The 25,000-nt window shown below is 41.1% G+C and overlaps 3 protein-coding genes across 6 annotated transcripts in view; 2 read left to right on the forward strand and 1 right to left on the reverse strand.

Moving 5' to 3' along the window:
- The window catches only part of LOC138970702 (uncharacterized), a 42,147-nt gene extending 39,653 nt beyond the window's left edge, over nucleotides 1-2,494 (forward strand). Inside the window, exons 13-14 of the mRNA XM_070343185.1 lie at nucleotides 681-820; nucleotides 1,264-2,494. Coding sequence (XP_070199286.1) covers nucleotides 681-820; nucleotides 1,264-1,627 — 504 coding nt within the window. The 3' untranslated portion in view covers nucleotides 1,628-2,494. The remainder of the gene's footprint in view (nucleotides 1-680; nucleotides 821-1,263) is intronic.
- LOC138970709 (uncharacterized) overlaps nucleotides 1-25,000 on the forward strand; it is a 383,958-nt gene that overhangs the window by 338,141 nt on the left and 20,817 nt on the right. The gene's annotated exons all lie outside the window — the stretch shown is intronic.
- Nucleotides 10,121-25,000, reverse strand: part of LOC138970706 (uncharacterized) — a 112,892-nt gene continuing 98,012 nt past the window's right edge. For 2 of the 4 annotated variants that reach the window (XM_070343189.1, XM_070343193.1), the window contains exons 3-7: nucleotides 20,257-20,427; nucleotides 18,336-18,557; nucleotides 14,915-15,069; nucleotides 13,065-13,675; nucleotides 10,121-12,315 (exon numbers count right to left, since the gene is read on the reverse strand). In XM_070343189.1, coding sequence (XP_070199290.1) covers nucleotides 12,020-12,315; nucleotides 13,065-13,675; nucleotides 14,915-15,069; nucleotides 18,336-18,557; nucleotides 20,257-20,427 — 1,455 coding nt within the window. In that variant the 3' untranslated portion in view covers nucleotides 10,121-12,019. Of the gene's footprint in view, nucleotides 12,316-13,064; nucleotides 13,676-14,914; nucleotides 15,070-18,335; nucleotides 18,558-20,256; nucleotides 20,428-20,821; nucleotides 22,165-22,692; nucleotides 23,200-25,000 lie in introns of those variants that run through there. The other 2 variants (XM_070343190.1, XM_070343191.1) reach the window with 2 other exon arrangements.

Here is a 25,000-nt window from a genome sequence, read left to right on the forward strand (position 1 = left end):
AATCTTAATCGTACCTCTATAATTAGGCCCAAAAAAAAAATTGTCTGTTTAGGGTAACATGACCAAAAAAAGTAGGGTCGGTAGTTAGGTAAATTTTTTTTTTTTTTTTTTTTTTTTTTTTTGTGTGTGTAAATGCTATGTTGGCTGAACATTCACTTCTTATATTTGATGAATACATGTTTCAAAACTAACGTATAAATAAAACAGAGAGAAAGGGAGAGAAAGAAACGCCAAATGTCTCTTTTTAGCATTTTTACCTCTTTTTTTTTTCTTTTTTTTTTTGAAATCAAAAAAAGTTTTTGGGTCGGCGCCAAATCGATAGGGTCGGTCGGGTTACCCTAAACAGACACTTTTTTTTTTTGTGCCTTATCATGAACTCTTAATCGGACCTCTATACTACTTATAATCTTGCCTGTAACCTTGTCATGAAATGTGTATCCTGCCTCTGTACCTTACATGACATTTTCATGAAATTGAAAGTGTGCCACTACACCTGTCATGAAACCTAATCGTGATTCTACACGTTCTAATTATGAAATCTCAATTGTGCCTCTATACTTATCATGAAATGTTAATCATGCCTGCATATACTTATGAAATCTTAATTATGCCTCCATTCTTATCATGTAATCTTAATCGTGCCTCTATACTGTTATGAAAGGGTAATCATTTGTTTGCAGATTCTGGGAATATGCTGTGCGATCGCAGGATTCGTTCTAGGAGTGGTTTCTGTACGCTCCGCCCACTTCTCCTTCGCTCACGCCATCATCGGCATCATTGCCGTCATCCTTGGAGTCCTTCAGCCAATCAACGCTCTCTGGTAAGTCACGTGGAAGTTTGTTGTGTCAAGATTGTTGATTGTTTGGCAGAAAATTATTTGAATTGGAGAATGTGGGGTTTTGTTTTGGTTCGGAAATTGGTTGTTGATGAAATATGGGAGAATACAGGTTTTAAGTGTTCGTTGTTGATGGACCGGTAATGGAATGTTATGCTGTGTATAGTAGAGTTGGCTTGATTGAGTGTGTGTGTGTGTGTGTGTGTGTGTGTGTGTGTGTGTGTGTGTGTGTGTGTGTGTGTGTGTGTGTGTGTGTGTGTGTGTGTGTGCGTTTGAGTTTGTGTTTTGGTGTCGAGTCTTACGTTTTGTACGTGTTTTTTTCTTTGCTTGTTCTTTTTATTGGGTTTTCTTTTTCTGTTTCCCTAGTTCTGTTAATTTGCCTGCTTATTTTGACAACACACGCTCTCTTATTCTCATTCCTCCCGCAGCCGACCCAAAGAACCCCGCCCAGAGGAGAGAAAGGGCGTAGCCAGGACAGTGTGGCAGTTCGTTCACCGTTTCGGTGGGCGCGTCTCAATCCTGCTTGGGCTCATCAACAGCTCGCTGGGGGTGTTCTTAGCTGTGGCTGTCCTACCCATCATCATCGCCTGGTACACCTGGCTGGGGTTACTCGTTCTTTTGTGGTTCGTGGGAGAAATCGCTCGCTGCTTGGGGCGCATGCGCCAGAAGGGGAAAGGCGGAAGGCCGATGGCGTCTACTCTTCATGGCAGCCAGTCTGACGGTATCATCAACGGTTGGGAGAAAGGGGATGGTGCTTACGTGAATCCTGTGACCGAGTCCGTCAGATTGTGAACGGGGAGGTTTTGCAAGACTAGAAGAGTTTGTCCAAATCTGTCTGTAGACTCTCTGTACATTTTCTGTGCCCTCAAACGCATCTAAATTCTGTGATTGTAAACGGGGAAACTGGCAAGACTGCAAGCTTTTGTCCAAAGCTGTCTGTAGGCTATAACGATTATCTGTGTCCTCACATGCCTCCAAACCTATTAGACAGACTAACTGAACAAACAGAACAGACTAAAACGTTTTTGAGTTTATGTGCAGTTGATGCATTCCAAAGGTCGTAGAGATGTTATATCTTCTACATTGGCTCTTACGTGCAGCGCAACGGTGATCAACGTTTCATGCGCAACGATTATAGTCAAAAACTGCCTGAAGCTTGTAAATGTGTGCACGCTCTTACCAAAGGAGTTAGTTTTTAGATCTTAATGCTCAGTCATGCGACCTACTTTTGATGCCTAATGATATTTACATGGAAGACAGCTCGGAATGAGTAGGCCAGTGCTGCAGAGTACGCTGGACTCAACAGATGACACTTTTGCAGGTGCTGTTATAGATATCACGAGGTTTTGGAGATCAGCAGCAAAACAGGGTTTGAGAGTATCAGAATCATAGTTTCAATTATGTTGGACCCGAAGACTATATATTAAGATGTGGATGATGTCACAGCGTAACATTAACTCCTGACAAAACAGTTGAGTAGTTCAGGAAGAGAGCACATAAGTTTGTAAACACCTACCATTGCAGCATGCAAAACAAATAATGTCAGAGTACGTGCAGCAGCTGCCAAGACTCGAAGTGTAAAATCTAAAATCAAAAACCATGTTCACGTCATTTCTTTGTACTTTAAGCTAGTGTGTAAAAAATGTTCAGTGTAATATCCTTAACCAGGGTCGGATCTGGGGGGGGGGGGGGGGGGGTTCCTGGGGTTCCGGAACCCCCCCCCCCCCTGGCCATCCAATGTACCTCTCAGAGAAAAAAAAATGTGGACTTTGGACCCCTGCCTTCAGTTGGAACCCCTCTCAAACGAACTTGGTCCGGCCCTGTTAACTGACAATGAAACAATTGCACCGGCTGAATTATGTATATAGATATATAATTAAGACTAGTAGTGTCATGTTTAAGACTAAAACTAGCAGTTACTTACGCGAGTTTTGTTGCATAGTATATAATTGTTAGGCAGGGCGAGAGGTTTTGACTGACAATAACAGTTGGATGTTGCCTGCTCTTAGATTGATGCTTGGAAATCTCAATCATTTTGTCTTTCTTTTTAAATTGGACAAACCAGGTAAATTTGTCGAATTCAATCAGGAAATTTTCCGTACTAGAATCCTCAAATTACTGTTTTGGAGCTGAGCAAAGATTGTATAAGCTGTTTTACTGGAGTTGTAAAGACCCCATGAAAGCAAATCAACTGACCATGAATACGTTGGATGCACCAACTGGCTCGCCTTGAAATGTACCTTTGGGCATTCAAGAAAGTGACTAAGAACCTTGCCTCTGTAGCTGTTATTTCCGTACATTCCACCCAGTCCTCCTTTTCCTGCAGTTGCTCATCTCGTCTGTGTTAAGATGTTGTGCTAAATTATATCTCAGGTCTCTTCCATTTTCAGGTTGCTTCCGCCTTGTTCTTTTTTTCTTTCTTTCTTTCTTCCTTCCTTTCTTTCTTTCTTTCGATCTTTCTTTCTTTCTTTCTATCTTTCTTTCTTTCTTTCTTCCTTTCTTTCTTTCTTTCTTCCTTCCTTTCTTTCTTTCTTTCTTTCTTCCTTCCTTTCTTTCTTTCTTTCTTTCTTTCTCTCTCTCTTCTTTTCTTTCGTTTTATTTATTTATTTTCTTATTTTTTATATTTCCTTTATCTGTCTTTCCTTTATTTTTATTTATTCAAATATCCCTTCATTCACCCGTGAACTATCATGTAAACCACCACAGATCTGTACGTCGTGCAAGCAGTTACACGGGTTTAGCAGTCTTCCCCTTGGACACATACCAAAAGTCAATCTGACGTGGCTGCTGCAGAATGGGGATTATTTTGCTGAATTAATATTCACAAACTGATATAGGTTTAATATAATAATAATAATAGCTGGACATTTTTGAGTGCCTAACCTATGGCTCTAGGCCCTTTACATATTCAGAATAGAACAATTACATGTACAACCTACATAAAACAATTAACCGTGCGGACAAAAACACCGCATGTACTGCCTTCACACAATATTCATATAATTATGCTATACACACTATATATATACACACATACCCAGCGATCACTTTCAACAACCATGCCAACTTTGTGGTTTCACTCACGAAACTAATTCAGCAAATCATTCTATTTCTGCGCCGGAAGCGGAAAAGGTGTAGACTTTCCGGGCGTGTTTAAATCGAAGGATGTTCCTATTCATGTAAAAGTTTGGACGGAACCATTGTGATTTAAACGCTAGTTAACACGGCTATCATTAAATTTGAAACACTTACTGTCAAAGTGAATCAACGAAAGACCGTTGCTGTGCATCTTAACCCCCTCGCGTAAATATTATGTATCGGTCCCTCCTTTTACTTGGGGGAAGAATTTATCCGATGCTCCCCAGCATGTCGTAAGAGGCGATCCCGACTAACGGATTCTGTTTCTCTTTTTACCCTTGTTAAGTGTTTCTTGTATAGAATATAGTCAATGTTTGTAAAGATTTTAGTCGAGCAGTATGTAAGAAATGTTAAGTCCTTTGTACTGGAAACTTGCATTCTCCCAGTAAGGTCATATATTGTACTACGTTGCAAGCCCCTGGAGCAAATTTTTGATTAGTGCTTTTGTGAACAAGAAACAATTGACAAGTGGCTCTATCACATCTCCCCCTTTTCCCCGTCGCGATATAACCTTCGTGGTTGAAAACGACGTTAAACACCAAATAAAGAAAGAAAGACCTACACGCTTGGTTGGTTCTGTTAAGATCTATGCAATTCACTATGAGCGGTATGCATAGCTGTTGTGTTTTTTTTGTCGCCACAGTGTTATAACGTATCGAGATGCTCGGCTATATTTGCCTCGGAAGTCTAGACCTACAAGGTAATCTGTATCTTTGTTACCATATTACGTACGAGTATATCGCCAAGTTTTCATTCACATACTTCTGTTTTTACATTTAGTCAAGTTATGACTAAATGTTTTAACATAGAGGGGGGAATCGAGACGAGGGTCGTGGTGTATGTGTGTGTGTGTCTGTGCGTGTGTGTGTGTAGAGCGATTCAGAGTAAACTACTGGACCGACTTTTATGAAATTTTACATGAGAGTTCCTGGGTATGATATCCCCAGGTTTTTTTTTCATTTTTTCGATAAATGTCTTTTATGACGTCATATCCGGCTTTTTGTAAAAGTTGAGGCGGCACTGTCACACCTTCATTTTTCAATCAAATTGATTGAAATTTTGGCCAAGCAATCTTCGACGAAGGCCGGACTTCGGTATTGCATTTGAGCATGTAGGCTTAAAAATTAATTGATGACTTTGGTCATTAAGAATCTGAAAATTGTAATTAAAATTATTTTTTTATAAAACGGTCCAAAATTACTCTTATTTTATTCTTCATCATGTTCTGATTCGAAAAACATATAAATATGTTATATTCGGATTAAAAACAAGCTCTGAAAATTAAAAATATAAAAATTATGATTAAAATTAAATTTCCGAAATCGTTTTAAAAACAATGTCATCTTATTCCTTGTCGGTTCCTGATTCCAAAAACATATAGATATGATATGTTTGGATTAAAAACACGGTCAGAAAGTTAAAACGAAGAGAGGTACAGTAAAGCGTGCTATGCAGCACAGCGCAACCGCTACCGCGCTGAACAGGCTCGTCACTTTCACTGCCTTTTGCACTAGCGGCGGACAACGGTCATTGTGAAAAAATGCAATGCGTTCAGTTTCATTCTGTGAGTTCCACAGCTTGACTAAATGTAGTAATTTCGCCTTGCACGACTTGTTACTATTCTGCGATATAACACGAATTGCCAATAATGTTGCCAAGTTTGGAATTAGGCTTGCTTGCCATCGTTAACAATGTAGACGCTCCGTCTGAACATGGCCCCCGCTGTAAAACAAAAAATGAACACGCTTAGAAAAATATACACTGACGCTGTGAACAGTGTTTACAATGTGAACAATAAAAACGCTTTGAGCAAGGAACACGTTGTGAACAATGAACATGCTTTGAACTGTGAACACCGTTTGAACAATGAACACGTTGTGAACAATGAACTTGTCAACACGCTGTGAACAATAAACACAGTATGAATGAACAATGAAAGCGCTGTGAACAGTGAAAACACTTCAAACAAGATAAACGCTGTAAACAATGAACACGCTGAGCACATTAATGTAAACGCTGGGGAAAATGAAGAATTCTTTTTTCAGACTCTTACGAGCTCATGTTTATATCATTTTTCAACGCCGTACCATTATTGACTGTAACGCACTGCCCCCCGCGGGTTAGGGGGGAGAATTTACCCGATGCTCCCCAGCATGTCGTAGGAGGCGACTAACGGATTCTGTTTCTCCTTTTGCCCTTGTTAGGTGTTTCTTGTATAGAATGTGGTCAATGTTTGTACAGATTTTGGTCAGGCAGTATGTAAGAAATGTTGGGTCCTTTGTACTGGAAACCTGCATTCTCCCAGTAAGGTAATATATTGTACTACGTTGCAGGCCCCTGGAGCAATTTTTTGATTGGTGCTTTTGTGAACAAGAAACAATTAACAAGTGGCTCTATCCCATCTCCCCCCCTCCCCTTTCCCCGTCGCGATATAACCTTCGTGGTTGAAAACGACGTTAAACACCAAATAAAGAAAGATGTAACGCACTTGTGTATTTACCATCCTGAGGTGGGATGCTTGAAATCGTGACCGGGACCTAGCCGGCCATCTCGAAGAGCCCCTTCCATTGTTTTGGAGAAACCGAGCGCTGTAAATAATGCCTTTCTGCAAGGATTTCATCCCAGCCGGGCCTTCTCTGTGTTACGAGGACCAGAAGAACAGAATACGCGTTCATGGGACAATATCACTGACGATTTTAGAAATAATAATTCTTATCAGTAAAAGGTCCGACCATGAACACGAATGATCACCTCAGGCTTGTGCTAATAAATACGCATCGTATTTAGCTGTATAAGATATGCATACATCATGTACGTTTCATCGCATTTCATCACATTAAGGTATTATTCATGAATTGTTCATACACAGTTTTAAATGGTGTTTTGCTGTCTTGCAAGTCTTTGCTGTAAGGCGAAAGTAATCTGTGCAAATATGCTATCACACTTTTGTCTCTTTCTGGACAAATCTAAAAACAAATAGACTGCTCATGTTCCAAAATTCAGAACAAAAGAAGAGAATGGTTGGTTATTGTAACTTTTATTATTGACAAAGCAAAACGTAACATTTACAGGCTTTGTTTTGTTGGTATGTGTCCAAGGGGTAAAGATGTTCCCATCTCATGTAAGATCCTGAAAGCAGCCACGCTTTGTTTTGTTGAGTAAAGATATTCTCATCTCTTGTCAAATTCTAAATAAAGCCAAGCCTTCGTTTTGTTGGTATGTGTCCAAAGAATAAAGATGTTCTCATAACATATCTCATGTAAAATCCTGAATGAAGACACGCGTTTTTTGTTGAGTAAAGATATTCTCATCTCTTGTCAAATTCTAAATAAAGCCAACCTATCGTTTTGTTGGTATGTGTTCAAAGATTAAAGATGTCCTCATCTCATTAAAAATCCTGAATGAAGACACGCTTTGTTTTGTTGAGTAAAGATATGCTCATCTCTTGTCAAATTCTAAATGAAATCAATTAAGCCTTCGTTTTGTCGGTATATGTCCAAAGATTAAAGATGTCCTCATCTCATTTAAAATCATGAATAATTATAAACACACGCCTTGTTTTGTTGAGTAAAGATATTCTCATCTCTTGTCAAATTCTAAATAAAGCCAAGCTATCGTTTTGTCGGTATGTGTCCAAAGATTAAAGATGTTCTCATCTCATGTAAAATCCTGGAAAGGTGTGTGGTGCTTTACATGGCCGTTTGCACAGGGAGGGAGTAATAAAGGTCCCCTCAACAAAAAGTTCGTCATAGATCTGCGAGTTTCGACTTGTCATCATCTTACTATGGCCATACATGGCTAGACTTGTTTTTCCCTTAGACATCATTTATGAGCCCAACCCTCGGTTGGTATTTACTCCTCGATCTGATATGATTCCTACTTTCGAGATATTGAGACTGATAAATGTGGATGTCATAGCCACATCTAACGATAACGAATACTGTACAAACTTTATATCGATTTCAGAACGACGGGAGCAGAGGTGGAGAATTTTTCATCAAGACAATTAAATGGACATAAGAGAAATTTGTTGTCATAACTTGAATATACATACATGTATAATTGCGTATTTCAGTTCGTTTGTGCACTGACGTATAATGTTACCTACTTCTTTTAAATTGTTGTGTACCTGCTTATTTCTGTATGTCTTAGCACGTTAGTATCAAGATTAATACTCTTTCTATTTTTCGATTTCTTTTTTTTTGTAAAGTGTTTTTGTATTGTGTGACGTGGCGATATTACCGGTATGTCCTTTTGTGTATGTTGTATTGTGTGAGAACATTCAGTGATGCCTGTACTGGACAGACCCGCCAACTAAAGAACACCTCTCTATAAAGGACATGTCCTCTTGGACCTAGTTCTGCTTAGGTGAATAATCCCTGTAATGAAGAGACTTGCATTGTCAGGGGGAAGTGGTATTCTTCAGAGCCGGGTACCAGTTAAATATCACCTGTTACACGAGTGATGTTTCTTTATTTAAATCAGACAGTTTAACCATACAAATTTGTTTCATTGATAAATTCTGTGTCCAAATACTGACCTGGCCTGCGGAGAAAGAATGTCTACATTCAAGTCAAGTCAAGTCAAGTATTTTATTGTTTTGGGCCCAGAGGGCTTTGAAACAAAGATATAATTTTAACAAAAAAAAAGGTAACAAATTCAATGGATTATTCAAGCATTTCAAAATGCATCACTCACGTAACACGGAAACCAGAGGATGAGACATGGATTTAAATACTAACATTTAGATAAGAGCTCTAGACAAAATGTATGCCATGTTGTTGTTTAATGTGTTTTCATTATCTAACTGAGGCATTAATGACATAAATAAAAAGAATACATTCTAGTTGCCATGCATTATAACCATTTAAATGACTGAGAATGTATGTCACAAAATGGTCCCCAGCTTTGGAGAATAACCCAGGAACAGTTCCCCCGTGTAACACGCGAAAATGACTCCCACGAGATTTTTACTCCGGAGTAAACATTTCGTACGAAAAAGTTACTCCCTTTACGAAAAAAGCACTCCCCCATTACACGAGAAAATTACTCCCCAAGACAGGTGAGTTCCGAGTAAACATTTCGTACACAAATGTTACTCCCCTGACGAATAAATAACGAATAAATTACTTCACCCCAACACAAGCAATTTAACATCCCATGCCAGGTGTACGAAGTTTTTACTCCCTTGTCCCCTGTTAGTCTTGGAGGTGGAAGGGGTGGAAGGAGGGTAGCGCGACATTCGTGTGCGCGAGATCACTAGTTTGGCATTATCCCTTCGCCCGCATCCCATTTTTGCGTACGAGATTTTTACTGGAAGTGCAAAAAAATGGGGAGTAAAAATGTCGTGGAGGAAGTAATTTTTTCTTGCCTTGGGGAGTTCTTTTCTCGTACGAAAAGTGTACTCGGAGTAAGAATTTCGTACGAAATAAATTTTTCGTGGAGTAAAACTTTCGTGTTACACAGGGGCTTTCTTTGTTTACAGGTACGACTGTGGCTTTTTTTGTCGTGCAAGTGTAATTGTCCTTTTTTGTACGAGACTATTGATAGAAAAAAATAAAATGTTTCATCAATTCTTTAATGTGTTGGCGTCATCTGTCTTCCCTGTTTCCACTCAATGATCGTCGGTATACCAAACAAGGTATAGGGCAGTGTTTCAGTCAGAATGTTTTAAGGTTTTATCTCATTTTAGACCCATGGAGCTTTGAATCAGAAACATATGAACACATATATATGTGCGTAGATTCTGAACTTGATCAAAAAGCGTTCACACCGGTTTGCGGTACATCAATGGATCAAAACCATGATCAACAAGAAATTCCTCCGAGGTAGGAAAAACACCCCCGTCCTTACCATTCTCACTGCCACCAACTGAGAAGGTTATTTCCCTTTGACCATTAATATGTCCCTCTATAAGTCCTTGTAGAATCTTAATCCACCAATAACTCCCTAACCGTGTGTTTGACTGGTCCCAATTTTTGTAAGGACCGTCTCAGGAATGTATAGAACCTGTTCAGCAAGTTTGGTGACGATCGGTCCGTTCATTCTTGAGATCTATATGCGAACACAAACACACACACAAACAAACAAACAAACAAACACATCGACCGAATCCTATACACACCCCTATACCGGGGGTGTAAAAACAGATTGAGTTAAAAAAAAAAGCGAGAAAAAAACCAAAAACAAAAACACAAAAATAAAACAAATATATGCCGGTATAAACAAAGAAACAAATATATAATTTTCCAGTCTATGTTTAAACTACACAGACAGAACTGTGCAGAACCTACAGAACTGTGCATCCTCAAACAGTAAAACCTGACATACTTATCCCAACATTTTACGAACTCAAAACACAGAAAGTTGCTTTCACACGCCAGCTTTGATTGCAACAACGTGCTGGGGCCCCAAACCATGTGTTATCAAAACGGAACTCGTGTTTCAAAGCATGGCTCCCTGTGTTGATTTGGCACTTATTTTCTCACTACCAAAATGATGACAAAAACGATGTTTGGTGGTTTGTTGTCAGACCAGCATTTTTGTCGGTCCTCGGGGGGCGTATCAACCTTCGGCTTCGGTCAATAAATATGAAACAAAAGACGATATACTCTCCCTCGGACCGACAAAAAAGCTGGTCTGTCAACAACCCATCAAACATCTTATAATATCTCCTGCCGGTGATAGCGGGTCTCTTCTGTTGCTCTGTGCAAGAAAACGTCACATTCAATGAAGAACAGATTCAAGCTTGGACCGCAAGCCTTCCTTCCTCGACAAGAGACAAACATACAAATAACTAAACAGGAGACTACAAGACTAATGTCATATCCAAACTCACACCAAGCAACAAAATGCATGTATGTGAGAAAATGCCAAAACATGTGAGCCGTGACAATTGTAGACGACACGCTTCCCACCAGTGACAGGTAAATTACACAGAACAGATGCTTGCCAGCATGCACCTTTACCAAAAGTCAATATAATGTACATTACATTTTCAATCCGCTTGTGACAAAATTTGAAGGAGTGTGCCTTTATTATGCACATCATTGATTTGTTTTATGTTTATCATTTATTTTTTATCAATTGTTTGAATTTGAAAACCCACATTTGTTTTTAAAGGAAACTTTTGTTACAAATCAATTTAGTTGCAAAAAATATTTACCCTTTCAATTTTTTTCTCTCAGGAAAAAACAAAAATAACAAACTGATCTGCTTAAAGTCAAATAAAGTTTCTGCTTCTGTAGTTTTATAATGAGAACTCTTGTTCATAGCACGTCTATTTTTAGCCAAGCAACATTTTTGTTAATTCTTAATTGATGTTCATTCTGGTTCTGCACAACACATAATCAACATTTGTTTACATTGTGCTAAACATCCAATGCAATAAATGAGATTCAGAACAAAATTAAACAAAAGTACAGGCCTTGTCAGCTAGGACAGGTACCTAAAGCAATTGATGTGTAGAGGAATGCGCCTGATTGTCAACGTGACTCGTTCTGATACACAATTGCTTTATTTATGGTGGTTGCACCATGCCATTAACACATTTTAACTTCGACATCTTCATCAGGTTCTGAAAGCAAAATACAATATTGTCTCTATCACTTGAATGTATCTTCCACGACTGAATATTGCGTTTCTAATATTTTCTGTGTTTTCCTTCATGCAGTTCCGTCAATTTATTCCTTAGAATGCTCCACAAAGCATGTGACGCATGCGTTGCTTTTCTGTTATAGATCCCCACAACAAAATCAAATGGTAATTGTCTAACTTTCTGGTTTCAACCACTTTGCCAAAAGCTCTATTGTTCAAGTGTATCTGCGGTTTCTTGGGAACTGAATGAACAGAAATCGCAAAATATTCTCTGCCAGAATGTCAAAGTTCAAAACCTCTTGAATTGCAGAAACACGTGAACAGCGCATGTGAGTATACAATTAGTAGACACAACTGACAAATTACTACCGCACTACTGTCAAGAACACCAAGAAGCACCAAACCAAGGGAAAACCCTGTTTCCAATGAATGTAAACGAGGCAGTTCGCTTTACTCGCATTTGCTCACTGTTGACACTGTCCTTTCTTGGATTTCTCTGACTTTGTCAATAATGTCATATCTGTCCATATCTTCCAAAGCTTTAACCAACATCTCGACGTTGATTTCTGTGTTCTTACACTGACCCAAAAGGACAAAGCACTCAAAGTATGCCTCCTCGGATTCGCCCCATTTCTTGGTTGCCTTGGTATACAGATCATGAGAAAGTCCTAGGCCCAAGAAGAAGAGCATGGCTTTGTCTGACGAAAGCTTCCTCGAGATATAGATGATGATCGGATTGTCCACGTCTGCACAAATGTCAAAGTTTTTATTCCACATAAAAATCACAAACATACGAAGGTTAACCTCGGATACACACAGATTACATAAGGGTGTGAAATGCTCGCGACAGGGTCAAATAGGCTCCTGGCAGATGTTGATAAATCGTATCCGCTGTTGTGCTTATCAGAGCTAATCTCTCTGTCTCTGTCTCTCTCGTATCAATGCTATTGGAGCCGAAAGTTTGAATAATAGCCAGCAATTGCGGTACCGCTATCAACTTCAACCTCCGTTAGATTTAGACAACATCAGAGACACTGTGTGAGGCAGATATTTACGGTCAATGCCAATAAGAACTGACCATTTCTGTTTGTTTGTTTGTTTACTTATGCCCTAGCAACTCCCTTTTTCTCAGGCAACTGCACGCCATTATCATCTTTATTATGACGTTCACTTTCAAATCTCCCGTTTGTCACGGTGTTTGGTTACGGCGATAAAGAGTAAGGAAAAAGTCCAGAAATCCACAAAAAACTTGCAATAAACTATTAGATTTTACTTGTGTTTGAAGATCAATTAATGTCATTTAATGTTCATCAAACCCAAATGTTAATGCATGATTGTTATATTTTCTTCCATGCTACTACAATGCTACTTTTTTTTCTTCATATTCTTGCATTTGCTCTCCCTCTCCCCCCCCCCCCCCAAAAAAAAAAGGAAGAAAAAAAGGCTGCCTAATGACTATAACTTGTCTCAAAAGGTAAGATTACATTCTACTCACTCTGGAATACTGCGTCTGGAACAGGCTCCATTAAGGCCAGTTGTGGTGCTTGACCATGCAGACTGGGTATGATGGTTCCGGTTATGATACCGGCAAGCGAGACTGGAGGACCAACACCTTTGCCACGAACGGTCAACTGTTTTCGTGTTTCTGTAAAGCACATAACCATTTCAGAATCATGGTTGCAAGGCTCAGCAATAAACTCCTCGGGAACAGATGGGTGAGGTTGATGGAAATCTGCTGAATCTCTCGGAACACAAGCGGTAGAGCTGTCCCATACTAAAGCGTTTGAGCTGTCCGATACTGGAGCGTCAGCGGTTTCCCCTACTGAAGCAAAGGCAGAGGTGTCACCTGACATATCTGCACGTCTCCTTTGAGGTGGAGGACACGATAAATCGTCTACCCCTGACGTGGCGTCAGGACTGTCTGTTGGCTGATGAGAATGAAATGCTCCGTTCTCCAAAAGGGCAGACTGACTGGTCGTCAGTCGTTGTTCCTGATGATGTATCAGGGCAACAATGGCGGCACGGACCTTGGCTGCATCTTGGCGACAACACATGTCTACCATGTACTGCCTGTGGGTCTCTGGTACTCTCTGTCCGTCGTAATGCCTACACATGATAAAAAGACTTTTTTAATATCTCAGAATTGCTGTGTGTGTGTTTGGGGGGGGGGGGGGTTATTGGGAGGGAGGGTAAGAAAGGGCTGGACTGATTCGAAAAATTGGGTAGCTAAAAGCGGACAAGTAAATCTTTTTTTTGTCGTTCGCCGAAATGTAGAAATAATAGCTCATTACGATTAACCTTCGCCGGTGGTCGTGGGTCCGTGTGGACCCAGAAGGGTGGTTAATTGCAAATATCTCTTAAACCAGTTGGAATTTTTTAATGAGCTTTTAAGAATGCCTCAGACACATAAAAAGCTTCTATGTCCTAAAAGATCATTAAATTTCAGCGAGAAGTAATTAAAAAAACAAAGGTCAAATTTAGACTACACTACACACGGAAGAAATCGTGGGGCCGTGCGGACCCATGTTTCTCAAACTGAAGGAACTTACATAAAAACTAGGGAGAGAAGTCACAAACCTTCAGGTTTTGGCTCTAAACATTATTTTCTACGATCTGTTTAATTTTGGAGTTGATAAGCAAGTCGCGTGGAGCGAAATTGATACATAACAATGTGGGTCCACGCGGCCCCACGACGTCTACAGAAGGGTATTCACGTTTTTCCTTTCTTGAGAAGCTTTAGCCCGCACGGTAATAATTAAATTAATAATTTAATTTAATTACTTCTCGTGGAAATTTAACCACGGCGTCTACGGAAGGGGATGCACATTTTTGCTTCTTTGGAAAGCATGGGCAGGCCTGAAAGTGGCAAGTGTTTAAAAATCTGTAAATGGCGAGTAGAAATGTTAATCTACTCACCAAACGGAGCTGCATATAATTTGCATTTTTCAATATCAAGCTAATAATGTAAGGTGTAGAATTACACTATTCATTGTTTAATGTATCTGCGTGATGTATTGTGTAAAAAATTCCATCTCACACGGCATAAATAGATCCCTGCGCCTTGAGTCCGAGTCTGGAGATACGCGCGCGATATAAGACTTCATATAATAATAAAGGCAAATCAATCTTCTGCAGAGAACCGTAGGCAAGGTGCTTAGTTCAAAGACAAGAGCTAATAATGTTTGGAACATTACGTTAGAAAAAGGTCCAGACGAATGTATAGTCACCTGTACACCATAATTTTGACTGTACAATGACCACAGCTCTAAGACTTATCTACAAACAATAATGAGTTAGTGTTAGTAACATAGTCATAGGCATTAAAAGAGGTTAGCTTCAAATCACCAGCTTTTGCGATGCATTCTCTCAGACTGTCCAACATTTAGATCCTCAGCTACACTCTCCAGCTGACCGGTGTTCAGTGCTGACAGCAGATGTCGCCACTGCTCGGCATTAGGTTCTCCTGGCATTTCAGTCTCTGTCATCACTGGTTTTGGTATCTGCGTGAAAACAAGACATTTTGTGTAATTTAACTTTCCTTTTTTAAACAAGATTCACACATCTCACATGAATATGTAACAAATAATTTCATGCATCCAAAAATAGTTCAGTTGTTTTTGACGTTGAAAATGGGCTTCAAAGGAAGTACATGAGGATCAAAACCACTCGCAATGTGTTGTCTTCATTGCTAAACACTGTACTGATCATTGTAAATATGTGATGGGATTTATTATTGCTTCTTTTTTGTTTTTTTGTTACAGTGCTTTGAGGGCCCTTTTTGGTGACGTCAGTTTTACCTTTAAAAAAAATCTAGATGGCACTATGGCAACTGAATTAGAATTTTGTATTTGGTTGACTTTGATCTTGGGAATAAAAGTCAGCTTCGTAACAAAAGCCCATTAAACTGTTATTTAAAGTTACAGCCAATTTACCACTTTTTTTTAAACAGCAGAAAGGGCTCAGCTTTGCCTTTGTTGATAGCACAGCTCTAGCGCATTTGTACCGATAACTATGACATTGCGATTTTGAAATTCATCTAAGTATCACGCACAAATGAAAGAAGAAAAACTCCCAAAGAACCTGGGGGGGGGGGGATACTCCCTTGATTATTTGCTCTGTTAAACTGTGTAGGTCATCAGAAGCACATTGTAGACATGGAAATGGAACAAATTCCTGCTAATATGATTTAAATAGTATGAGTTACCGCCACTTCTTTGGAAAATTCTTGAGCCTAGATGCATGAATGCTAATCTTCATGTCTTCACTTTATTTTGGCTGTTGGGGATGGTAAATCACACATAATAATTTACATGAAGGTAATGCTAGCAAGAGTTAATTTCCTCCCTCAAGGTTTTAGAATACTCTTCAAGTTTCTTGTTCTGAAGCTGCTCATACATAACAGAAGGCACTAAGATAACGTTTGGAGACAAAAATCCAACACATTAGGTTCATATTGCATGAGTTACCTCCATTCTACATACAGGGATGGCCAAATCTCAAAAATGTTACTCACCAGCCGGGCGATTTACTTCAAGAAAGTCACTAGACAACCAGAAATAGCACTGGCCTGGTACATACTACAGTTGATCTGCAGTGTTTATATGACTCGAAAACTCGATATTAAAACCAAAAGTGTTGCATTTGACCAGAATTTCCATGGGCCAGCCGGGCGAGTTGCCATGTGGTTTCTATTAGCCCGGCGAATTTTTCACTCGCCCCTGGCGATCGGGTGGACGATTTGGCTATCCCTGACACAGTTAAGCAACAGATTTATTCATCACTTTACACCCTCTGAGAATAATATGGAATACTTGAATGTTATAATAATCTCCCTTCCATGAATGGCAACGCAAGAATTCCCTCCCTTGGCTTTCACAAAATTCCTGAAATTATTTGTAAAGTTAATTCCTTCATTTAGTTTTTAAAACGAGCAATAGGAAATCGTTTTTGTCACCTGCAATGCATTATGTGCTTACAACAGATGAATAGTAGGTTCTGTTCTGGCTTTGCACTATATAGATAATGGTGAGTTTCGTAAGCTGAGAAGGAAATCAATGAATCAAGAAACTAAACCCAGGTGCACATCTGTGGCTCTTTTGCAGTGCGGATCCACAATATCTGTCACTCCCTTATCCATCTAAAACAGTGATGTATTAATTTTAGTCTTTAGATTTGAATCGAATCGACTACAACCCTGATTCGCAAACAAAGCAAGATCACGCTTTCATGAAAGATAGCTCGATTTATTTCATGACAAAGCGATTCAAAGCAAGTGGACCGGCACGGTTGGCCTAGTGGTAAGGCGTCCGCCCCGTGATCGGGAGGTCGTGGGTTCGAACCCCGGCCGGGTCATACCTAAGACTTTAAAATTGGCAATCTAGTGGCTGCTCCGCCTGGCGTCTGGCATTATGGGGTTAGTGCTAGGACTGGTTGGTCCGGTGTCAGAATAATGTGACTGGGTGAGACATGAAGCCTGTGCTACGACTTCTGTCTTGTGTGTGGCGCACGTTATATGTCAAAGCAGCACCGCCCTGATATGGCCCTTCGTGGTCGGCTGGGCGTTAAGAAAACAACAAACAAAAAGCAAGTGGGTGAATAACTGATTGATACATGTTGATTTTGAAATGCTTCACAAAGCCTGTGTTGTCCATACAAATCTCTATATCCTATCTGTTTACCTTCATAGGCCACACATACTTTTGGTGGTAACTTTAACTCATGAATAGAAATAACACATCTAGTTGGATGTCATTCTGTGTAACATTACTTTAGCGAGAACATCCCTGCAGATACGAAAGCGTAGCAGAATCAGCTATATAGTGAAGGAGATTGACATGCCATTTTAAGGCACGTTTGATTTCGATCTGGCGTGTAAAGTTTTGGGACCCCTCCTGCAGATACCTCCCGCATTGCCAGAGGCTGTGTCAGAAGGCGATAAACACTTGCGCTTTGCAGGTGAGATGGCGGCTGTAGTGGCTTTTTTTTCACAGTCAGGTGTAGTACCACATTATTCATCCTGGTGAAGGTTTGATTATTAAAAGCACATACAGGTCTACCGTCTTTTACAACGGTACGGTGGTCGTCTTCCAAGCTGCGTCTCACTTCTCTGAATTCTGCTGTAGATTTGTTGACGATAGCATTAGGAGGTGCCCTCTCCCAGTAAGTCCTTACAATATTTTCATGAACGTCCTTGAGTTTAGGTCCTTTTTTGGAAGCATGGCTAAAATGACGACATACATGATATTTAGCATGTAACCTTATAAGAGGCTGATTCACAATACCTGTCCCAAGCTAGACCAATTGGTCCTAAGAGGACGTAGAAGCTAACTCGTCAGTAAGGTACAAATATGTGCCAATTATCAGAACTCTAGCTAATCTCCTCCATCTGTATACTACCTACTTTTGAGACAACCAATGTACATAGTAGTAGATACGTGTAACAATCTGCTTGGGTGATCTGGCTGCAACCGTTTACCACAACGGTCCAATTTACTGCGAGGAGAGTCAATTTAACACACACAGAAAATTGCACTACAGAAATGGCCCTGATGTGACAACAGCAGTTGACTGAGTTTAACAAAATGCATACCATGTGCGAGGATCATTAAAGAAAATGAGAGAGAGAGAGAGAGAGAGAGAGAGAGAGAGAGAGAGAGAGAGAGAGAGAGAGAGAGAGAGAAACAGACAGACAGACAGACAGACAGACAGACACAGAGACAGGCGCGGAGCGTGGGGTGGAAATAAGATATTTATGAAGATGATCTACCTTGAAAGTCATGCTAGTGCTCCTTTCGATCTTTCCGTTATCTTTCCACGTCGGGTCCACTCCTGACATAACGTGAGACAGGTTGATTGTCATCCGCATGGAAGAGTCGGACATCAGGGCAGCCGGTGCCATCAGGTTCCACTGCACCAGTAACGGGGGTGCACTTCTCCGGCGGCTGCACCCGTAGTCATCACAACCCAGAACAGCCTCCAAGTCCTTTTCCTGCGACATAAAGTACGGCGAGAAAATATCCCGCGTTATGATGGCGTAACATTTTCAACAAAATAGAGTACTCACTCAGTAGCATATTACTGTCTAATGCATGTCATGGATGGCCAATGGGAAGACTGGGTGGGCTCTGTCTGAAATCCTTAAGACAGCGCACCATAAACACCAACTAAGTATTGTTATGGTCACGTGCAATAAGCATTTGCTTGAGTTCGTGTCCTAGCTGCATTTCTGTCAATTGTTTCATGACATGTACTTTGAATAAAATTGTGTTTAAACCAACACCAATGAAGGGCGGTGGCTGCTCCTTCATCCCGTCAGTTATCTTTTTGTCACCAAGCAGAATGCTTGCACTCACCCTGCATAATACAGAACAAGGCAGTTAGTTACGAGCAAGGATGACAAAAAGTACCGTTGCAAACAGGTGCTACAGATGATGATAATAGTTTCGGCAAGGAGATAATCGAACTATCACTTTCGCGTTCAACTTTGAAATACAAATGTGATTGTTCTGTTCTTACTTTTTTAAACGTTGGAACTTTGTTTTTGTGAATTTGATTTTCGAGGCTGTCTGTGTTGTCTGTTCCCTTTTATAGACACTACCTCATGTAAAATCAATCTGTTTGCTGAATATTTTAGGGAAATGAATAGCTTTTCTAGTAACGGGTTTTTACATTAAACTGCCTAATTACAACGATCAGTACTCAAAGGTATCTGTGTACGTTTTTTTTTTAAGGCAGGCAGTATAGAAAGTGTGCAATTCTGGCTAGTTCTTTAGCTTGTTATAATTTATATCCTGAACACTATGCAAACTCTTTCTTGTAAAAGTATACGGTGCTTCAATTAAAGGCAGAGTAAGCCTCCCGTAAACCATCACAGATACGGTCAGGCTTTTACACACAGTACAAACACCATTTCATTTAAACACTCACCAATTGAGAACATCCTAGGTGCCCTCCGTAAAGAGCGAACAATTTTCAAAGAATTTATTTTTGCGTGGTTTATCTTACCCCTGAGCCATCGTGAACCCGTGTGATCCAGTTTTCCCTTTTCACAATGCAGTCGTCATAGTTAGTCATTTGAATGCGACTCGACGTGAGCTTATCTACAATAGCACGTTTTTTTATGCACGAAACAACGGCTGTGGTTCACAGGAACTCTAGCGATGGCTTTTGACTGTTGAGAGGAACGGCGATTTGCACTGATAAACCGGCCGTCGTCTGCTACGACCCTTGCGTGACCCTGCTTCCGGGCTTTTCTTTTTTTAAACTTTCACAACTTCGAATTGTTCTGATCTTGTCTTGATGAAAAACGAATTCTTTTATGATTAAAGAATGTTTGTGTAACAAGCTGTCAATTTATTATTTAGATTTTAAAAGTTAGGTCTAGCGCAAAAACGAGGCGCCGTTGTTGTTAACGGAACAAGTCTACGAAAATACATTCTTGTAAAATGTCTCACGCTCGACAGAAAGCAGCCAGGATGTTCCCGTTCGGTGAGCGTTCAAATGGAAGTATGCTTGTACTGTATTTAGACGCTCGGGGAGCTCTGTGATGGTTTACGGGAGGCTTACTGTGCCTTTAAGATATGAGGGGAGGGGTCAACGCACGGAAACCAAACAGAACACGCACATCAACAAGCACACATCCCACCGTTAGGTCAAATAAGAGGCTCTCACATGTCAATATGATATACCTGAATAACAGGATTTCCAATCTCCCCGTCGGCCGTCGTCAGGTGTGTCCACTGCTGTACTGAAGGCCCGAGGACAGTCAGGCGTTGGTAGAAATTAGTGTTCTGTGGTTCTTTGAGCAAACTCACTGCCGTTCCTTGAAGCTGGGTTTTGTCAATTCGAATTTTGTATTTCTTGAAACAAAGATGTACGCAACAAGATTAACATAAATCGTCCTTGTCCTACGAATGGCACAAATGACAGAGTACAAGAATTACAAATAAACAGACATTTCATTTCTGTCATTGTTGAAAATTAAACGTCATCGCATACCGGTTTTTCGAGTTCCAGAAGTCCATCTTTAAGGACTATGAACAGTTTTATTTCACATTTGAAAAATAAGAAACTGAACCATAAGTGCCTGGACTAACTTTAAAACGTCCACTTTTGAAATCATAAGAAATACTACAATAATTCTTTCAATATCAACTAACATGCAAACATGAAGCACACTAACAAATCAACTGACTTCTAACTCAGATCAACAAAGACAGCCCAGCAAGACTAGCACACACTCGTACACCTTACCTCTCGAAAATCCGCAACTTCGATCCTTTTATCCCATACGTAGAGGTCAACATCAGCCCCGAGTGTTGTTTCTGACGTTCTCTCCAACGAGCCGTTTACCATGGCTATCAGCACGGGAGGACCCTGATTGCGACCACAGTATGCACATCCATATCCAGAAAAGCAGTCTGTTGTCACTTCCACCTGGCCCTTCGACGTCACATGGAAAAAAGCACGCTCATCCGATAGCAACCGATCTTGGTGAAAAGCTGCTTCACTATGATCAAGATTAGCTTCATTCATCACACGGGCTTCTGGTCTGTTTTCATCAGGGCTTGTCTGTGCGTATTCAGTTACGTCAGGCCTCTGTCCCTTCTCAGTGGCACTGCTCAAAGACACAAACCTTCTACTGCGGTTGCTGTCTGCTTCATTCTGGGCGTCATCTTTTTCGTCATCCACTTTAGGCTTGACACGATTGACACTCATATGACCATCCTGACGGCGACTCACACGGTACACACGCAGAAGACTGAGGTCCGGGTCTGGAGGCAGACAGAGCGGCAACGTGATGCAGACAGGACGTTCAAAACTGAAGTCAGGACCGGCCCAGTACTCGGCCAGGGGACTCACGATCTGTTCTTCATCGGAGAGTCCCAGCACATTGTGCACACGGTCCACATCAGCGCAGACTGCAGTGTGAATAACAACCGGCCTGTCTGTGTTCACAGCTCCGGGTGGAACGTGTAGTATCACGTCAGAACCTGGTTTACGTAGCACCCCACCTTCACTGTGGAAAGTGGCATTATAATGCCAGCACATGCTGACAAGCGGTGGAGGAATGTCTATTCCGTCGTTTTTCCATGTTGGCTGACTTGTCACATGTGTACTCTCTGCCTCTTCTTTGGGGGGAGTTGCGTTTGATAATCTAACTTGACTATATATCTCAGGAACAGCGTCACTCGAAGAACCTGCAACCAGCCCACTGTCTGGACGGCTGAGCAATATGTGCGATGCAACGGCGTTTTCAGCGTCTGGAGGGCTTTTGTGACCAGCATGTGCTCCACCTTCCTTTGGTTTGTTGCAGACTGCTTTGTCAACAGATTGCGTAGATACCGTAGTAACACTTACTTTTTTGTCAGTGTCTCTTGCAAGGAATGTAGGTTTGTCTTTGGTATCATGTGTGGAATCAACAAAAATGTTATTCTCGTGGCCGCTGTCTTTGTCAGAAGTCTGCGGAATCTTTGTAGACATTGCTGTTTCACTCTTGCTATTGGCACACAGGTCATGTTGAGACATCGTCTTGTCTTCAACAGTCGAGTCAACAGATGCATCAGATGAACCGCGTGAGTGTCTTGATTTGTCATCTGCAATGAAAAGAACATTAACGTCAAAGTTTGTTTTATGGGGGTTACACCCGCATTTGTCGAAGTTTGTGGTTCAAGAAAAATGCGAGCTTCAGCGATCTGTCAATCTCTTGTCCTGAATCTATGCCGCGATCAACATTAAAAACCGGGGATCAGTCATCAGATAGATAGATAGATAGATAGATAGATAGATAGAAAGAGAGATGAGAGAGAGAGAGAGAGAGAGAGAGAGAGAGAGAGAGAGAGAGAGAGAAGCACTGACAGAGAGATAGACAGAGAAAGACAGAGTAAAACAAAAGGTAAAGAGATCAAAAGAGCTTGTGAGAGAGTGAAAAGACAGAGACAGACAAAAAGACGGACGGAGAAAGAGAGGAAGGGAGGATGGGAGAGAGAGAAGTGCACAAAAGAATCTAACAACAAACGAGTTTTTCCCACACACACACAAAACGTAAACGACAACGAGCGTGATTGCAAGTACGTGTATGCGTGTTTGTCTGTGTGTGACATAAACAAACAGTATGAGCGTACCTATAATGGTCAACACGTTGTCCCAGAATAAGGTCCGTACATCCTTGCACCCAGTAGAAGCGCCAGCGGACACTGAGGACTGTCTGGGAAGGACATATGAAGGGTGGCGCATCTCAGGCCTACGATATGACATCAGAGTACAGCGGGGAAGCTTTTCTTCAACCCAGTCAGGACAGTACTTCCCCTTCTGTATGAACAGTGTATTTGTGTCAGGGTGTCCTGATGTCTCCACAGCCTGTTGTAACAACCTGTCAGTCACTGAGTCATGACGGTCTACGATGACGATAAGGACACTGTCTGCTGTGGATGATGACGTAGCTACACGACTCTGTGATGGCACCAGCTGCAGTCCCGTGCGTGTCTTCAGCTCCTCAGTCAGCTCGCTGTGTACAAAGTGTTTGTTGGTGTGACCGTAGATGACGTGCACAGTCTTGTGGTCCGGTGACTGTAACACAGCGTGTTGAACCAGGCCAAACTCGTTCAGCATGGCACGGTGTATGGGGTCCATATGTGGATCTCCTGAATGAAACAAACCAGGTCTCAGGTATGTACTCAGCTGTCTTAAAAGGAATTGACCGAACACCAGGTGTGTCTATATTCAGATTGAAAGTCAGAGAGAGAGCTATAGAAAGAGTCAGACAGACAGACAGACAGACAGAAAAAGAGAGAGTGAAAGAGAGAGCGACAAAGAGAGTGAGAGAGAGAGGAAGGACAGAGACAGACAAAAAGACAGATGGACAGAGGAATGGACAGAGGAAACAAGGCAGAAGAGCAGGGGGGCGGGGGGGGGGGGGGGGGGGGGGAGGGGTGGTGGTAGGGAAGTGCACAAAAGAATGTAACAACTAAGGAGTTTTTTCCCCACTACATTATTTTTTAAAACGTGGACGATAGCGAGCGTGCGTTAAAGTACGTGTATGCTTGACAACAACTCTTGTAATCGTCTTTTAACTCCCGTAAGAAAACTTCTCATTCCCAACCATTCCGCTTTGATTTGATCTATAGTGGATGTGTTCTGCGCGAACTTAGAATCCGGTTTCATTCTAGAATGGACCGGGTCCAGGTTGGAATTCTAACCCTGCGCAAGTACAGGGGTGCCATTCTAGAATGAAACCCTTGAATAAAGGGGGCCGTAATGTTTGTAGGTAAGACAGAGTTGTCTTCCCTTGAATTATCTCCACCTGCACCTTCCCTTTGATAAAATGGGGCTGATTTGTCTACCCCTGAAAAAAATCCTTTGGCGATCTTGCGATGTCATGTCATGTCAAGAAAGTTGACACTCCTGAGTACGCAATAAACAAAGGCAGACCATAGCATTGGGGACTACCAGGGCGGTATTGTTTGCAGGGCAGTTGTTTTTGTGACGAGAGCCGGTTGCGGCCGCTTGCAATGTCAGCGCTGTCTCCCTCTCGGAAATGTCCGGTTTTTTGACAATTTTTTTGACAGACAGACAGACAGACGGTCAGACCGACTAACCGACAGACAGACCAACAGAAGGACAGAGTGAGTTATAGAGCTGTTGTCACAGGTTTAAAAAAAAGTTGACATTATATCTTCACAATTCAGAAGACCAACTTCATGTATATGAATAAGATTAAAAGTTACAAGCGAGATCGGCAAAACACTGTCAGTCCGGAAATTTCCGTTCGTAGCGATCAGTGCTGAGTGTCTCTCAAAATCGTAATCACTTTCAGAACATCACAATCCCAATTCACGATGTCTTTGAGTAAAGTGTAAAAAACCCGAGAAAAAAACCCCAACCAAACACACAAAAAACAAAAACAAACAGAAAATCCACATTTGTGGCTTTGGCTGTGTGATAGTCTAACTGAAATGACTATTCCAACTTGGACCCAAATTCCAACCTGGCGCACGGCCGATTCTAGAATGGACCAGCAACAAGGGTTTCATTCTAGAATGGCACCCCTGTACTTGCGCAGGGTTAGAATTCCAACCTGGACCCCGTCCATTCTAGAATGAAACCGGATTCTAAGTTTGCGCAGAACAGATGCACTCACACACTCCCCCTCTCCCCCTCTCTCCCTCTGTCTCTCTCTCTGTCTCTCTCTCTCTCTGTCTCTCTCTGTCTCTCTCTCTCTCTCTCTCTCTCTCTCTCTCTCTCTCTCTCTCTCTCTCTTCCTCCCTGTGTGTTTGTGTTGTGTGTGACATTTTTCCTTACCATTGTTGGAATAGTGATCGTTGTCGTTGTTGTTTTCATTTGTTTAAATATCATACATTTACAAAATCGTCCGTCACATTACTCGTTTGTTTCTAAGAGCACCTTTATAAGTTTATCTTGTTGTGCTCCTTT

Source organism: Littorina saxatilis, linkage group LG7 (genome assembly GCF_037325665.1).
Source record: "Littorina saxatilis isolate snail1 linkage group LG7, US_GU_Lsax_2.0, whole genome shotgun sequence".
Taxonomy (NCBI): domain Eukaryota; kingdom Metazoa; phylum Mollusca; class Gastropoda; order Littorinimorpha; family Littorinidae; genus Littorina; species Littorina saxatilis.